The sequence below is a fragment of the Leptosomus discolor genome, chromosome 5 (assembly GCF_034619465.1).
Source record: "Leptosomus discolor isolate bLepDis1 chromosome 5, bLepDis1.hap2, whole genome shotgun sequence".
Taxonomy (NCBI): domain Eukaryota; kingdom Metazoa; phylum Chordata; class Aves; order Leptosomiformes; family Leptosomidae; genus Leptosomus; species Leptosomus discolor.
In genome coordinates this window covers 57,880,401-57,899,389 of record NC_141395.1, presented here as the reverse complement: position 1 = coordinate 57,899,389, position 18,989 = coordinate 57,880,401, and the positions used below count along the sequence as shown (strand labels likewise).

At 39.6% G+C, this 18,989-nt stretch overlaps 1 protein-coding gene across 2 annotated transcripts in view; it reads right to left on the bottom strand.

Annotated features, from left to right (window-relative positions):
- The window catches only part of MATN2 (matrilin 2), a 66,869-nt gene extending 51,814 nt beyond the window's left edge, over window positions 1-15,055 (bottom strand). The window contains exons 1-2 of one of the 2 annotated variants that reach the window (XM_086465075.1): window positions 14,902-15,055; window positions 142-711 (exon numbers count right to left, since the gene is read on the bottom strand). In XM_086465075.1, the coding sequence (XP_086321201.1) occupies window positions 142-711; window positions 14,902-15,034 (703 nt within the window). In that variant the 5' untranslated portion in view covers window positions 15,035-15,055. The remainder of the gene's footprint in view (window positions 1-141; window positions 712-14,901) is intronic. The other variant, XM_086465077.1, reaches the window with a different exon arrangement.
- Window positions 15,056-18,989: the final 3,934 nt, after the last annotated feature.

The window sequence follows — 18,989 nt, the reverse complement described above, 5'->3', positions numbered from 1 at the left end:
AGCTAGTCTCTCTTTTTTAAAACATATATATTCTAATAGATAAGGTTTCCTGTAAAAAAAAAAGCTTAATTATAATGCCTATTTTTTTTTCCTGTGTTTTACTTTCACTTATGCATTCAAATCTATAGATAAAAACCTTACCACAAAGTTTAGTCTGGAAGGCAGAGGTAAGTGTTTCAATCTGACTGAAATTAGCAACCAGAAACACATGCTCTTCATGCGGTTCACTCCCAATGGACTTCAGCGTGTTCATATCTACTCTTCCCACACCAATGGCAAAAATCAGGATTCCTGAGTTACGTGCTTTAGTGGCAATCTCTGCCACTGGATCCTGAGGTCTCCCATCCGTCACTATCATGATAATTCGGGGCACATTCTCCTTCAGAGGTCGAGCTCCTTCTGACTCCGAAAATGCGATGTTCACTGCATACTGAATAGCCAGTCCAGTCATGGTGCCAGTTGCCAGGTGCATCATCCTCTTCACCGCTCTTTCAATATCCTGCTTCCTCTTGAATGTCTTCAGTGAAAACTCATGTTTGACAGTGCTGCCGTACTGAATCAGACCTACGCGGGTGGCTCCAGGACTGATGTCCAGAAACTGCAAGATGGTTAAAATGAACTCCTTCACTTTTTCAAAGTCGTAAGGACGTACACTGCGAGAGCTGTCAATGATGAAGACAAGGTCCAGACGTTTGTTGTTGCAAGTATTTTCTGGAAGGCAAAATGCATTTACAAGAATGTCACAATGAAATCAGTTCAGGTTGACCTGATGTCTCAAACATTCTGTCTAAACAAACACCCTGACAATTGCTAGGAAAATACAGGAAAAATAGGAGATGCCAGAACTAAGGCTACTTTGGCAATGTAAGTTCAGCCTCCAGTAAACAAAAGCTGACTGTTACATGAGCAGTATGTATATATTTCTTTTTTGTGAGATCAGTGCCCAGAATGGCTAACAACAGTGGAATGGGTAGGTACTTGTGCCAATCCCTGTTTTATTGTGGTGGAGATTTTGACCTCATACTGCATGCAGGATGGAAACCCCCTCTGAATTACATAGTTGCTATTTGAGTGGGCTGCACTGTGATGCTTTTTGCGGTAGTGCCTGGGAACTTAGAAATCCAGCACTCTAATGAGTCAGGATGGTATCAGTCCTCCACCACAAACAGAAAAAGAACACGAAGAAATCCAGGTCAAAAGCATCTGTTAATTGCAGTGAGCGATACGAGACGCAAAGGGACTGATTTTTCAGGGAACTTGGCATTAAGCAGCACTTTGCATGTACAAAGTACAGCTCTCAATGACGTCAACTGCAGCTGTGAGGGCTCAGCACTTCTGCAAATCAAACCCCATGATTTCAAACGCATAATTAACAGCCATCTGGGAAAAGTCTCGTCTATTGGACTAGCACAGCATCACACAGAAATTCTGTGGCTGCATCAGAGAGAACATCCTGTTGTCTACAGTGGCACTCAACTTGGCCAAAAGACCACTCATTCCTGAACTCTTCTATTTCACCCATTAGCAGTCTTTCTTTTTCCAAGAACCACTGAAGCAGAAATACGACAGGGTATGTCTATATCTGTCAATAGCACAGGCAGGTAGGCCAAGCTATCACAGATAACAGCAGAAGGGAAGGCTGGCTGTCTTCTGGGCAATCTACAAGCTTTCTGGGACCCTGGGTACATCTGGCTCGGCATCCTTCTTTTTTGAAAGAATATGACACATATGCCTGAGTTGCCCAATGAGAATGGATAGAGTCTGACCATTCACAGAAAACCAGCACACAGCAGGCTTAAGGCAAGCAGGGGGAGGTGAGCCATGAGCCTTGCCACAGAAGGCAGCATATATGGCAAAAGATTAAAAGGACTTTAAAAGGGCTTAATGGGATGCTGGTGAAGAGAAATCAACTGAAGTTTAATATTTACACTAAAGATACCTCCAGATTAGGAAATCCCTGAGCCACAAAAGCATGGCAGTTGGGGGAATACCTGCAGGTAGAATTGTCTTGTCCTTAAACTTTATCCTATGCATCCACTTTTGACTGCTGTCAGAGATAGGACACGGGGTTAGATAGACCTATGGCTTCACTCAATGTTCTTAAATTCCTGTGGCTATGAATAAACCTGTGAGGTAGCTAGTTGCCTGTTCATCTACATGACCTGAAAGATTAAAGGAGGCAAGAATGCTCATCAAACTGCAGTGGCATCCTCATTTTACTAAGCTGAGATACCCCTAATCAGTAATCTCTCGTATTGCCCAACCCAATCCAATTCCCAGTGCACTCTCATTCATCTTATGCACTGAATGAGGCAAATGCTCAGTGGAAAAGTAGTATTTGACTGTATAATTAAAGCTCATGTCATACTGTACAAGTGGGCCAATCAAAGACATAACTGGAAAAATATCTGCCTGTAGACAAGCCTTTACATGAGTTCACTTGTGACTGCTGATGAATGCTAAGCATGCACTTCTGCCAAGGCAAGGGGTGAGAAAGATGCCTGTTTTCACTTGTTAACTCAGAGGCCTCTTTCATAGATTACCAAGAACATTTGTGGGCATAGAATACAAATGCTCTTTGATGACAAAAAATGACTGCCTGAATTTATTCATGTGCAGTCTACAGTATGGCTTTATTCACAAGTATAGGAATATGCTCGAGTTGCTTATTCTTTCCAAATCAGAGGATGTTGAATGCAAGCCAAATTGAGAAGAAACAAAATTCCAGTTCTAATGGGATACAGATATCCTGACATAACTATTTTCCATCTTATTATCTTAGTGACATATCTAATTACTAATTATTATTACTAATGTAATATGAAATATTCCAGCACGGCTGTAATACAAAGATAACATTAAGATATGATTTATGGGAGCAGAGCAAGGGGAAAGAAAGAAAGATAATTACAGAAAAAAAGGCTAAGAATATGTGTGTGTATATGAGGGGAAGGACAGAGAAGGGAGAAGGGTAAAATGACTGCTATTTTACTTCTCTTAAAACAAGTCCAAACTAGAGCCATGGTGTCGAGCCCTTTTAATTTGAATATAAAGATTTGGATCCCAGTCTGAAGACACTCGGTTATCTATTTTGAAGTCAGGCATGAATCTTGGTGGGTGGGAAAAAACCTGGATAGCATTAGTGGATACTACTATGAGAAACACACCCCATTGTGATAAATTACTGGAGAAAAATCTATCAGCCTGAACGTAATACAATAAATTTCAAAACTACTTTCACTAGCAAAATTCTATATATAGAAATATCAAACATTTCCAAATCAAAATGTATTTAATATTTTTGTCTTCTGATTTGGTGGGAATTTTTAATAACCTTGCAATTCTTAAAGTTGATTTAGCTGAGACAGGCGCCGTGAAAAATCAGATGTAACTCTTTTACTATGCAAAACTCCAGGTGGGTGGTATTTTGAGGAGTGGCAATCAGTAATGACTAACAGATCTGAACACTCATCCTCTCAGATAAGCTTTCAGTGATACCTTTTTAGTGGTTGCATGCTTTTGCATTTGCCCTGTAAACCATAACCTCTTCCTCTTACCAGCTCTCATTTTAAACAGGGAAGTTTATCATAGCTTTGGCAAACATCCTCATACCCAAAAGTAATTCCCTTCCACTCTTCTTATGAAAAGTGACATACTTATTGAAAAGAGCTACTCATCCATAAACCTGCTTCTAAGTCAGCAGAGGCTTGGTATTGCCAACACAAAAGTTAAAAAAAAACCTCGGTGTGAGTTGTATTACTCAAAGGCAAGGCCAGGAGAGGCAAGACAAGGACAGACAAGGCAAAGGAAGAAAAGGCCAAGTCAATAGTAAATATGTTCTCCTCCTCCACTCAATATCCATTTTGTCTGTAAATGACAGTTACAGTGATGCCTTAATGAAAGTTAACAGTGCAAGAAAATTTCAGTTCTACTTGGAAGAATCCAGCTGGGATCCAATTACCAAGAGACACATAAAACAATGCTTAAAAGAATATTTCATATTGAGCATCTTAACTTCCCCTAAGCTCAAAATTCTATCAAATTATTTTCTCTGATCCCTGCAGCTTTCCTTCTACTCCTTTCTCAAAGCAAATTATGCTCAGGCCTCAACTTTGGCTTTAACGAAGCTCACACTGCTTTGACTTTGCTCACCCACCCAGGGTGTCTGTCCGAGAGTGTGTTTGTACCCTCTCAGCTTATTTCTGATCAATGTTACACTGCCTTAATATAACTAAAGCAGCACCATGGAGTTTTCCTGGGCATTGGAATTGACTCTTGTAGGCTGCTAAATCATTAGAACAGTTCCTGGTATTGTTTGTCCTAGGACAATTAACATTTACTCAAACAATCCTCAGGCATGATATGGGAAGTAGTATGAGCCAGGGACCCATCCTAATAAGCAAAGTGGATGCAACCACTCTGTAAGCTCAAGGTATTTAGCAGTACAGAATCAGGCTGTTTTATACTGCTGGCCTCAGTGCCGGAGAGCAGCCTAAGATAGAGCTGGCCTGCATCCACAGTATTAAACTCACCTTCCCACTAAAATGGAGTGGCTGTATGCAAGCTGCCTACTGGGAACAATCCCTATACCCCTGTAGTCTCTGAATCACGCATGGGGATTGCTTGGGGAGTGCTAACCACTGTGGGCCAGAGACAGCTCCAGCAATTTAACAGCAACAATAACAGTGAAGTCCCAGTACCCAAGAATGTCCTCTGGCACTGTTTAATTTCTTCAAACATTTCCATTTTGGGATATTCAAAACGAACACATTCAAAGGACCCAAGTTTTAAATGGTGATTTTTCAAAAGTTTTTGCAAAAAAAGCTCTCTTGAAAAGATTGATTGTTTATAAATTAGATATTTATTTTCTATTGTTGTCCTACATCTTTATGGTGCCTTAATAAAAAATCTGGATATTGCTTATTTTGTTATGTAGGTCTTTATCCTAACACATGAGAATGGATAAATGTTAAAGAAGGCTATTGCTGTATGCAAAGCAAAAGAAGGTTAACTCAATTATGTAAATACTACAGCAAAGTTAAGACATTAAAAAAAGTAATTTATAACAAGTAAATATTAGTTCCATGAAGATGTTTGTTACAGACTAAGACAATTTAAGCGAAAAGGAATGATGAGATCAGTTAAAAAAAAAATGAGATCATGGAAAAATTACTGCCCGAGCAGGCAACACATTAACGGCAACTTTAAGACTCAATGTATTGTGTTTCTTAGCTCACTCTACAGTAATGTATATTCCAAAAATTACGTGTCCTGAAACACTGCCAGCAATAACACCAGGATTATTTTTAGTCTACCTTTAAGTAACAGAACAAAAGTCTTCACTCAGAATTAAATAAAAGAGAAGAAAACTACTCTCTCAGCTAGTACCTTATAAAACTTCTTCCTAAATTCCTCTTTCTTTGCCATTTTATTATTTCATTTTCCCTCTAGCCCTCACCTTTACTTGCCTCTCTTTTCTTTACAACTTCTTGCTTTATCAATCTCGATATAAATCCTACCAAATTTGTTTTAAAATGTGTGAACTTGCTGGGTGTCAAATATTTGTTCTTAAAGTCCAGAATTCTGGTTTTCCCTAGCTAAATATCCAGTCTGAAAGAACGGGTCTGTTATTTCCAAAAGATTTCTCAGTTCATCAAGGTTTAATCTTCTTGCCATACAATCATATAAGCAAACATTACTCAAAACTGCAATTCATTCATAAATATACCAAGATCAAAATGCTCAGATGGGAAGAAAGACATATCTGTGTATTACCTACATACACCTTCTAGGAAACTGCAGTAGCTTCATTTGCAAAGATCAAGCATGAAGTACCTAGCAGTTAATGTAACATTCCTGTTTGGAAAACACATTTTGTGGTCGTTGCCAAGAGTAAATGAAGAATAGTGGTAATTCCAAGCACTTCTTGGCTCTAGTGAGACATTTTGTGCAAGCTAGCTTCCACTCCTTTTCTTTTTTCTCACTTTAATTCAAAGAAGGTCAAAGGATGGTATGGCATATTTCAGACATAATCATACCTAGTTTCTGATGTAAATGTTAGAAACTGCTCGGTACCCCTTTCTTGGCATGCATACATACTGCACTTGGTTCTGCAGGTGACTCCATCTCTTGCCAGCTCTGGGACAGACCCTGGGTCCAAGACTTGCCTCTGTACTCCCTGGCCCCATCCTTGCTCTGAGCCTTTTCCCAAACTCACTGGCCTCTGGCCCTAACCCAAAGATTCATTATGAGTTTGGCAGCTCACCCATTCTTCCTTACAAATATCTTCATCTGGGAACACTTTCTAAATGCAACACAGCCTCCAGACATTTCCTTATTGCCTGTGACAAAATCTTTTCTGAATTTCCAAAATTTCTGGGAGAACTGTACAGCAGGAGGCTCTTGTCCACAGATTTCCATTTCCTTCTACATGCAAATGCTTCATTATCAGTCACTGCAGGAGGGTCCATTACCTTGCTCTCATTTCACTTCACTATTTCTATTCCTTCTCTATTATCCTTTCCAAAATAATAAAGGTCATTATTAATATAAACTCTCTAATTCTGGAGTCCCCAAACTGACTCCTAGTATTTCTCCATTTCTTTACCTAGGCTGGTGCTGTCTCTGGCATGAAGCCAAAATATGGTGTAGGGATCCTCTCAAGTTTCTCCTTCTTCTTTTTCCATATTTCAGGCGTTCTGAGACGGAAACTGTTGGGTTTCCTGACACGAGTCAAACCTGCTTTCATGGTCAGGAGGACCAGGGAGCGAGTTCCTTTCCCTTGCAGGCAGGGGAACACCTGGACAGAGGGATGAAGCATCCTGATATCCCCATGCCAGTCCTGGCAGCATCAACATCTACCCACCACTTCCTGACAGAAACAAATGTTACGTGCTCTCAGCTGAGCATAGTTTGCATCCATGAGAGAGGAGGAATTCATTTTCTGAGCCATGATGGAGAAACCCTGTAGTACACAAAATTAACGCTACTTTGAACCCAGTTCCCACAGACAGCCTGAAGGCATTTACTCTGCCTGTGACTGTGTCTCTCGATGTACACATCTGTAAAACAAAAAATCACAACCAACACAAAAAAAGGTGATTGTATGGGAGAAGATGACCGTTGTATCTTTCTTCTTGAAGATCTGAGGCTCACCTATCTTGACTGAGCTACCTGGGGCACTGTTGGAAGGACACAGAAATTATTAGAGAAGGAACAGATAAAGCAAGTCATTGTTACCAGCAGCATAGAAAATTCAGTGAAAAAGTGTGACCTTAATGAGTTTATGCTGTTTTGCTTTCAGGACACTAGCTTAACATTTTAAAAACTCCTATCCATACTTTTTTTGAAGTCACCCATGTCATTGTTTACGGGGAAAGCTGTTAGCAACCTCAACATGACTCATTGATCAGCTGACCTGAAACCACATATTTCTATCCATTGGTAACGGTCTAAGTATTAGACTCCCTTCCAGAATAGTTTCAGAAACAGCAATATGGGATAGTGCCGTATACCATTTCCCCCTGCCTCCAAAAATATGTGGGACATCATGCCCACTGGCAAACCATTAGTTCTACCACTTCAGCAGTACTTAAATAAGTAAACTGTGTCTTCTAGCTGCCAAAGCAATTTAAAGGCATGTTGTCTTTATTCATAATAGCGTCTGATGACCCACTCATGCCTATAAAATGAGATGTTCCTTAAGTTATTCAAATGCTGTTTCCAGGATTTTCAAGTTAATTTTGCACATATGTGCTTTTCTAATTATTAAGCTAAAGTACTCACAATGAAGCCAAAAACACCACACATTTTTAACATTCAGTGTTCTTTCTTTTGGCCTGATCTTCCTTCAAGACAAAATACACAGAGGAGGCTTTGAGCTCTTTGAGAATATAAACATAAAACCAGTTTGCAATTTTACTCAGTGAATTATTGTCAAGGCAAACTCTTTTTCAAACAGAAATGGTATTTCACAGTAATTTGTGGGGGTTGTAACAAACAATTTCAGAAATACAAAGAACATTTGCAGTTTAGTACATGACTCAGTTTTTTATGTAGCAGTAGATATTCTTTCCTCCTTGTGGAAAACTTACAAATCACCTTAAAAAAAAAGGACAAGAAAAAAAAAGAAGGAAAAGATAAAATAATAAAAAAACAAAACAGAAGAGATAAGAGAGGAAGGAGGAAGGAGGGAAAAGAAAAGGGTTTGTTAGCCGAAATACACATCAAAGAAATACAAGAAAATCCTTGTGCTGCTATAAATAAAATTATATCCCATATAACATTAATTTTTGAATTGCCCTTTGAGTGGCTTAAAAGTGAATTTTGATATTGCTATATCAAAATGCTATTTTGATACATGACTTCAAAATTAATAATGAATACTAAATGTGACAGTTGGCAGCACAATGTTGTTATGTGGTTAAAAATTGCTAACATAGACAAAAATCCAAACTTTCTGACCTCCATGATAACTGGCTGTGGATGAGCATATCACAGAATCGCAGAATCACAAAATGGTAGGAGTTGGAAGGGACCTCTGGACATCCACCCTTTAGATATTTATAAGTCTTCTCTTCACCAGGCTAAAGAGCCCCAGGTCTCTCAGCCTCTCCTCACAGGAGAGATGCTCCAGCCCCCTAATCATCTTCGTAGCCCTCTGCTGGACTCTCTCCAGTAGCCCCCTGTCTCTCTTGAACTGGGGGGCCCAGAACTGGATACAGTACTCCAGATGTGGCTTTACCAGGCCAGAGTAGAGTAGGAGGGTGACCTCCCTCGACCCGCTGGCCACACTCTTCCTAATGCAACCCAGGATGTCATTGGCCTTCTTGGCCACCAGGGCACATTGCTGACTCATAGTCAACCCGTTATCCACCAAAACTCCAAGGTCCCTCTCTGCAGAGCTACTCTCAAGCAGGTCAACCCCCATCCTGTACTGGTGTATGGGGTTATTCCTCCCCACATGCAGGACCCTACACTTGCCCTTATTGAACCTCATTAAGTTCCTCTCCGCTCAGCTCTCCAGCCTGTCGAGGTCTCACTGAATGGCAGCACAGCCTTCCGTTGTACCTGCCACTCCTCCCAGGTTCGTATCATCAGCAAATTTGCTGAGGATACACCCTGTCCCTTCATCTAGGTCATTGATGAATATGTTGAATAAGACAGGCCCTGGTACTGACCCCTGGGGAACACCACTAGTCACAGGCCTCCTGCCGGATTCAGCACCCCTGATCACACCCTCTGAGCTCTGTACTTCAGCCAGTTCTCAATGCACCTCACTGTCCACTCATCTAATTCACACTTCCTAAGCTTACCTATGAGGATGTGATGGGAGACACTGTCAGAACTCAGTGTCAGCGTACTCAGAACAGGACACAAATCCCGGGGGTCTGTCATGTTCCCAGCTAGCCCTCATGGCTCATTAGCTGTGCCCGTTTGAGGGATACAGCTTCTGCAGGAAGCAACTGGCCATGATCACCGTTCAGATCTTGCCTTCTCAGACTCTAGGACCCCATTATAGGTCCAAGGCTCAGAGCCACAGAGAGAGGGTCTCCCACTGTGAACAAAACCCAGAAACCTGAAAGAGCAAGGTGGTCTAAGCAAGTGCAACCTTCCGGCTACTGTTTTAGACTCCAGCCAGGTAGACAACGGACAACAGCTATTGCAGGGGAGAGGATGACAGCTGAGTGATTAAGATAAAAGCTGAAGTTTCAAGACTTGGCACAAAGTCCACGGGAGACCTCTCAGCTATTGAGACAATCACTACTGGCAAACAAAGCATGCAAATGCTAATATTGCCTTGAGGTACAATGATTGTAAGATGTACCTACATGTCTCAGAAGGAAGAAACAGGTGATTTCACAGACTGTAAAATGCTTTGTGCTCTCTCTTTCCAAATATAACACATCTCTATTTATATGGCAATTTTATGTTTTGATTAGAGAGAGTCTAAATTGGTAAGTATTTTAGTACCTTGTATCCTTAAAAAAGTTTGGTTATGATTTTGCTTATATTTTAACCAAATACATGATCATTCGAAAGATGTAATTTGCAACCTCTTCCTGCCCTTATCTACTGCCTGGAATAGTTTTGATTTCCCCAATACTATACCAGCATAGTATGTCAAACACAGGACATAGTAATCATGATGCAACTCTGACTTCGATTGCAATGCAGACTTCAGTTACAAAGAGTGTACTTAACATGTCTGAGGACAAAAAAACTTGGCAGGGTTGCATTTATGTGAAGAAATAACACATACATGCATATGCTGAGGCGGTGAATGAGTTTCTTATAGCAGTTATCATCCCATGTTGGTTCAGCAGTCCACATTAGTGAGATTTAGAGATCTCTGGTGAGCTCTTAGTGTATAAATGCACAATGAATTCAACCAAAACTAAACGGAAATCTCATCTGCACTCCACAGAAGCAATGACTCACTTTTGTCATATATTTTCCCTTTTGATTTGCAGCTAAAATTTATCCCAGAATAGTTTGTGATACTGTTCTTTAGCCTAAAGTTACATACACACAAGTTTAAGAACTGGGTTGGATATAAGAATGTTTGGAATACTTTTAACTGACTGTAGCAAGTGATTTATAAATTCAGTAAGCACTCCGTGTACTTCATATTACTTCCGTTCATATTATTAGTGGAATCACATATATACAACCAAGAGATAAATCATTATATATTTTGTTGCAAATTCTAATTTAACACAGACAGAGACATTTGCATTTAGCAGCAGTTTCTACTGAACAGGAGCCAAGTACATTTCCTTCTTGGCCTCCTTTCCCCTCTCTTGTTTCAATTTCGTGCAGTATCAGTTAATCTCTTGTAGTTTCTTTCTTCTGGTATCATGTAGTATCTAAAGGAATGCCCTCTAAATTAGCTTTTCTCCTCACATAAATAGTTATCTTCAAAAACAGGTAAGTGCTTGTTTTATATTCCTAAGGAAGAGGAGGAGTGTTATTGCTTAGAATATTATTCTACAGCTTATTCAATTATTCCCATGCATCCACTTCAGAGCTCTCCAAAGAAATATGCCCACGTGACATGAAATGCATGCCCAGCTTACACGAACAGAGTTCACCAAGAGAAAGAAAAACCACACCACAAAGACTTGTGTTTTTTCCACAACGTTGAAAATTCGCTTTGCTTTGTTTTATAATAAACAATTAAGATGCAGTAGGGCGTAAGTCCCAAATCTGCTCCACAAAAAAACCCATAACATCACATACCAAAAATCCCTACATCCTGCAAGTACTGGGCAGGTGTTACTTCTGAACATGGAACCTACTAAAAGGTGCTGTGGGCCTCTGACTGTAACCTTGAAATCATGGTATAGAAATCATCACGCTGCACAACTGGCACAGCTCTTCATCGGTCTGATTAGGTGCAGAAGTCCATTTCAGTTATACCTGAGGGGAATTAGCTAATATAACAGGTATAATTTTATCTTTATAACCATGTAGCCAAGCATATTTCCATTACTGAGTTTCTTTAGTATGCAAAATGAAATGCTAAGCTGGCAAACTCTGTCTTCAGTGATCTGTGTGTAATCTGACAAAGCAGCTGTGCTCAGCAGGAACAATGATTTTGTCAGAGCTCTAAGTAAAAACTCTTCAGAGCTCTGACAAAGCCTTCAAAAGAGAAGATTTAAAAACAAAAGATTATTTTCCTTTAAAGAATCAAGATAAGGCCAAAGATCCAATACTCAGGATCAAATTACTGATGAGGGGAAAGAGAAGGCAAAATTTAGTTCATGTGTCATGTAAGGGGAGAGGTGACTGCCCTCTGCTACAGGAAAGACAAATGCACCATCCTGTTTCTTTCTATTATTTCACAAGATCTTGCAGGACTATGGAAACAATCCTTTAAAACATAAATACACCTATATTACAACAACATTTTCCAGAAATCTAATACAAACCCTGTTATTACGAGAAATACGTGTGTATTTTCCATCTCTAAAGCAACTACACATTCTACAACTAACATGCTGCAAGAAAGATTTAAGAAAATCTTAACAAATTCAATTAAATTGGCACAATTAATAAATTTTAAATACTTTGAAGTTTGATTGAGTGTTTAAAGAAGGAAAAACCTGCAAAGCCACACAGAGAGTTCTAGAAACATTATGTCCAATCCATCTTGCACAAAAGACTTCAAATCTTTAATGGAAATTATTAGCTATAGCAATAATAATTTTAAACAATAAGCAACACAAAGATCTGCCAAATTGAAACAACACACAGTTTAGTAGAAAGACCAGGGATAAGAAAAAACAGAAAAGGCATAGCTCATTCCTTCAGAAATCTTCATTAAAATGTATAGGCTACTAGCCCTAACATGACAATTAAGAAATCTAAGCCTTAGTTCATGGCTGCCGAAAAATCAAATCATCCTAAAGCTGGATCCCAAAGTACTTTTAATTCTATGCGGTCAATCCCACAGGATTTTTTGTCCATTCCATTTTGCATATTTACGTTGTCAGTTTCCTGGAGAAAGGACTTTTACTTCTATACATGGACTCTACTAGTATTTTACCAGTAAACAGCTATCACAGCCATACACTTTGTTTTAAAAACTGGTAAAATGAAATAAAAGGGAATAAAATTATTTTAATGCTACTAATATTTACATAACATAATCCTTCATTTTAGTCCTAAAAACATAGAGACCTCCACCCAAAAAAATCCCAACCCCAACCTTAACTTTTATTACTTTTCCAGGTATCTGTTGGTTCTTTGCAGCTACATTGCTCACTTTCGCCTGCCAACCAAGTCTTTCTGCAACAGCAGCAATTGTCATCGCCACTACTATTTATAATATACATATTACACAGAATGGGACAGCTTCGAATCCCTGTTAAAGTGCTGTAATTCTGGAGTGATTTTATTAAGTCAATAGACTTGATGTCACTGAGATCATGGTTTGGCCCCATTCTTTCTCATGTCATTTAAAGAACACTACAGGTTTCCAGCAGAGTGGCATGCATATTACACATTCTGTTCTTTACAGAGAGGCACGTTTTAACCATGCCACTGTTTATATGCACTGCTAAATCTGAAGCAGGTGACCTAATTTATTGTAACAGAATGCAAGGCCCAAGAGTCTGACTCCAAACTGCCACGTACTTTTATGGGCTGGACCACAGAATGCCCCAAGTTTCTTGCATCATTTAATGTCTTGAAAAAGGTTCTTTCAGCCAGAGCTGCCAGAACTGTTTGCATCTTGCACATGCCAAACTGAATAGGGATCCAGAATTTTCCAAATGCAGGGGCCACAAATCGCTTGGCTTTTGAAAGAAGAAAGAAATAATTTAATTTATACATTTTGATTTATAGCGAGTGTTAATTCTTTTCACATATTTCCCACTATTTAAAACATGAAGAAGAGGCTATAAAAGCAATTTAAAAATCACAGGGAAAAAAGGCAAGCTGAGAAACACAACACCTTTCAGTTTCTCCACCGAACACCTTGCTATTTTGTTCATTTTCTAGAGAGACAGGTAATTTATTTCTTAAAGTAATAAGCTCACTTAGGGTATTTGCTGGGGATCCTAAAATATGCAGAAGGGACTGGTATTTAATCACACCTTAGAATTTAGGATTCCAGAAAGCTTGAGAGTCTTTTTGAGTAAGGTGTGAACATGGGTATTTCTCTTTGCTGTTCCACATCCATGTTTTTTGATGGACTAGATCTCCAGATCCACGGTTTTCAGCCTTCAGTTGCAGAACGCCAAGTATCTCAAGATAGCATCTATTAGTTTTGAGAAAGGTGACCAAGAAAGGGCAATCTGTTGTCATTTGGCTTAAATATGTTCTATAGAAATTGAAACCCAATGTTTTTATGTTAACACAGGACAGATTATGAATGGTACTTTATTTAGATTTAAAGGATTAAATTTTGTTTGGAGAAGAGTTTCATTGATAAAACCTGGTGCTCCTCTCTCTGTCACCCATTCTCCCATGTTCTGGCTTGCTTTCTCCTTTCTTCCCAATACATCTTCTGCAGGACTTTTCAAATTCCTCATGTTCACCTAGGTTAGGTGACCTTTATGGGGAGGCAGGCCACCTAACATGTCCCAGTGACTGGAGAGAGATATCTAATTAGATCTACTATTGATCTGTGTCATGAATCCCTAATGATGGGCCATGTCCAAACCCCATCCATGCTATGCTTTCATGCTCTGAAAATTACTTTAAACAGTGAGCAAAATAAAATTATTCTAACTCACAAACTATTAGCAGATTAAAAAGTTGACCAATAGACTGCCTGATGACGTACAGGCAACGATCAACAAGAAAGATGAACCTTGTGTTTTAAAATACTACAGCCACAAGCCAAAACTGCTAGATCCTGTCCTCAGATTCTTGGCAAAAGAGAAAAAGAGCTACACATTATAAATAAAATTAACCTGACAAAATGAAGGAATTATCATCTAGTAACGTAATGAAAAGCCTCATTTCAATAGCCACTGATTTCCATTCAATCGTCCTTATAAACAGCACATATATATAGACAGCTAAAACTTACTAGCATGATAAAAGGCAGCTTTGACAGAACCTTCATGGACCAACACGTATTTTCTCTAAACAGTGAAAATAAGGTCTTTCTTCCAAGACAACAGTCCTGTAACAAATATTTATTTTATACCACTTACATAAAGTAGATCTAGTACCCCAAAACTAAACACCTTCTTTCAGCAGCTGCTAACTGGTCAACAAACTTTCTCCTATTCCTGCTTACAAATGGAAATCTCCTTTTAATCACAAACTAACTCAGCCAAGGTTTGGCCAGCTGCTCATGCCTTTTATAATTTGTATTTGACATGGCTTTTGGTGGTAGTGTTTGGCTGGGTTTTGGGTTTTTTTTTTTTTTTTTTTGTAGCTTACCTAATAGAGATTGTGAGTTAACATCCCTTCTTCGGATGAAATGTCCTCCTGGGATATCTCTTGCCATGACAGAGACAGTGGAAAGCAGAGTGTGTCCAAACAGTAGAAAGAAGCATGCAGTCATCTTCTTCATCTTCCAGAACTAGAGGGACATTCAAGGATATGAAACTGCAATACAGGAGAGAAGGAGATGAGCTCTTTGATTACACAAAAATATTCACTGTAACCATGCCAGCCACCCAGCACATTGCTTCCCTCCCTCCACATACAAACATGCAGATATACTGGCATGGAATAATACCCACACCTTTGAGAAAGATCTACGTAATAAAGTAGCAGTTAGCAGACTCTGCATAGTGTTTATTAGTTGAAGCTCATAGCTAACATTTAAAATGTATCAACTTTTACAGTCACTCATAATAAACAAGTATTTTTAAAACAAGAAAAGGAACTTTGTTTAAGCCAGCCTGCCAGCATAAACAGGTTCGAGGAGGACACAAATATATTTTCATATTCTACTCAGCACTCTGTTGCATTTTTTCAGAAGTTTAATGGTTGTTGTAGTCTGAGGCATACTTGCTTTAGAAAATCTTGGAGAATTAAAACAAAAGAAGGGAATATATTTCAGAAATAGCAACTATAAACATGAACTGGTGATAGCTCATGCTTCCTTTTCAGAAGACTGTCCATGGTTGCTAGTGTGAAGATAACAGTGCAGGATGAAATTTGTTTACTCAAGGAGACTTCTGAGGACTGGCAATGAGCTTGACATAGGTTATGGAGAAGTTTTCTCATACAGAAGAACAAATTGACAGGCAAAATTCCTACACTAAGAGACGATTCCTGCCCAGGAGTTTGTTAACACACCATCAAAAGCCATGTCTGACTCTGCCCCCAAACAGAAAGCTAAGACTGACATGCTAAAAGCTCATCTTCTGGCCATGTCCCCTGTTGGTGGGCTTCCTTCTACTTTCCCTCAAAACTTTATTGTGGTGGGTTGCGAAAAGAGTGTCTCACAGGAGTTAGATTCAGCCTTGGAACTGCTGATATGACGAAGCTTAGTCAACAGCTTCCCTAGGTATGCAAGAGATGGATACCCACTTTCACAATAAAGAACTGTTCTACCTGAAACTGAGTGGAAACTTTACATGCAGTGCAAATTTTAACAGTAATTCTTGGTTAAGTAACTGAGATGTTGAAAACAATTTTAATAGGGTCTTGATGAACAGACAGAGATTTGTAACAGAAGGCAACTAAACGCCCCAGTTCAGAAAGATAATTGATTTTTTTTTCCCACCATGAGGTACTCACTGGCAGAATATAAAATTCCGAGTAAGTATTTTCTCTCTAATAAAGAGATTTTACACATTATTCTTCAGTCTTTCCCACACAGCCATTACACATTGATTTGTTTTTCTGTCTATCAATCTATTTTCCTTGTTGAGTGTATCCTACTCAGCATCCCCAAATGTGAACACAATGTTCTGGTGTATATGCCAGAGAGCAAAATTAACTGAGTCTTTGTGCCCAGCCTTGCTTAAATGTTCAAGAGTAACCAGTAACAGGCAATACGTGACTTAAGGACATTGAAACTAAGAAAGAGAGATAAATAGTTGGTGCTTGTAACAGTGGCCACAAGAATTTAAATTTTTGGAGCCCTAGCAGCACGGACACCTGGATGGTATTCTTAGTAGAGTATTTCCAGTGCTCTAGTAGTCAGAAACAGATGGACACTGCAAACAGCACACACCACTGAAAACGGGACAAAATTTTGCTGGAGGCAACAGCTGTTACTGCTGGAGTTTACTGATGAAAGCTTCTCCCAGGCTATCTCCTCACTTCTCAGAATGTCAGCAAATACAAGGCTGTGCAAGGGGACCTTCTCTCTCCAGCCTGTTCCTTCAACACACAAGGCAAATGGACCTCAAGAATACATGCCAGGTCTAGCACCAATGTTTTGGAAATCAGAGAGCCAAGGTGCATAGAGAAATACGCTCCTTATAAGGCTGCCACAGGAACGGGGCATGAACAGTTTGTTCAAGAGGCTATCTGGCTGTTACCTAGCTATCAGTGGCCTAATTCATCCCTCCTCCCCATCCATCCTAACCAGCTGTGAAGATCGGGCTAATCTCCAAGTAAAGCCATTCTACCTGTTCCTGATGGCATGTTTACGGAGACCCAAGGATACAGTGGCAGAGCATCTTAACAGCGCGTTGCTGACCATTCAGTAACAGTATGATGCCAAAGGAAACTGTGATAAAGAAGCGACTCAGGACAGTCCTACCAGCTCTGCAAAGTATCCCAAACTAAACCCTCTTACATTCTGGTGCTTAACATATTTTATACCTTTGTAGCAATTTTTGGTATTTGATCACAATTTCAAATTCACTAGGTTCACAACTGTCCCCAGGCACATTCAGAAATAAAGGGAAAAAAAGTGTTTGTTTGCTGTGAAGTCTTTGAATTCTGTTAGGAAAATATTTATATGGCATGCAAATATCATATGATTAGCTGACTATATAAACCGAAATGCCCACATAATCATTCATTAGCTGTCACTGAATTCTGAAACATATTAAAGCAGTAAATTTTCAGTTTTGTGCTATTTTACCAGTCCCTTCAAAAAGTAAGGTTGGGGGTACTAAAGAAACAGAAACACTGAATAACAGTGCCTAGTTTTCTGGGGATCTTTTTACTCAAACTTAACATAACTTCTATTGTTCAATAGAATTTAGTTTTTATTCAGAAACCTTAGATACTTAGATCTCAGTATCTTTACCAGTCTGATAACCAGAAAATAAGCCTACTTACAGTTCCACCAAAAAAGATCCCATTCTCATTAAAAAAAAAATTAACATACTCCTATCCTCAAACAGTGTTTTAAAGCAGTTTCAAAAGAAAACAATGTTTAACAGAGAGCTTTAATTGCCTCATCTTACAAATTCTGATACATAAAATAATCTAAAATAAAAATTAAAGTGAAATTGCATCCATTTTCAATGAGAAAAAAACCCACCCTAATTCCCAAAGCCAAAGGCTGTGTATGTGATAACAAGTGCCACTGATCCAAGCCTGCTGCCACCCTTTCATCCACACTGAAAACTTCTGTACTGCTTTCCTGAGGTGATGACAGTCTGGACTTCTGTGCTTTGCTCTAGTTCCAGGTACATACTTGTGTCCACTGTTTCCTGCATTTTTACATGATCAGTTTATTTTGTGGTTGCACAGCTTCTCCACATATGGTCCTCCCACAGTTCTCTGTTTATTTTCTGGGTCTTCTGCAAGGTCCCCTGTCTTCACTCTAGAAGCTGGATGGTGTTTATTGCACCACATTTGGTATTTAACACCTCATTTTCCCAGCAGGCTAAGCCAGGCTGCTGGCGCAGCCCTTTGTAGCTTCACATTGCTGGCTAATCCTTGCTCTACCAGCTGAGAACACATTCCCAAAGTACCAACTTACAAACACATATTTCTGTGGCTACCTGGAAAATATGTTTCAAGCACTTTGATTCCAGCTGTCACAGCAGGAATATTCAGCACTATACCATCGGGAGCCAGCTCCCCTGGGAGACCCAAGACCAAGTCACTGTATGACAAACATCCCAAAAACCTCAGAAGCAAAAGACACCAAGAGGAGGTGTGGCAATCCATGGGGCTCAACCAGGCTGAGCACCAGATGCACTGACTTCCACGGTCCATTCTTCTACTCATGGAGAGAGTAAGAAGAGGGTCCTATGCTGGGCTTTCACAGCAACCTTGGAGCTGTCAGTGTAGCACACTGCTCTGCTGGCCGTGTAATGAAGCTCCTAACAGAGAACATGCAACTGCTGCTCACAGAGGTACAATGTGGCAAGGGCTGCTTGCAGTATCTGCAGCTGCCTTGAAGACGTTTGATATAAAGAAGAAGATCCTCCTAGAAGATGACAAGTAAATAGGCAGGCTGTCTTGTTCTTTTCAGGCTTCCCTTGCTCCCCAACTGGCTGCTAGTCAAGAGCTAAATATTTCCATGGTGTTTTCTTACCAATTTTACCTGTGCTTGCTTAGTCATATACCCATGCAACAGAATTTTTCTGACACACTGTTATGGA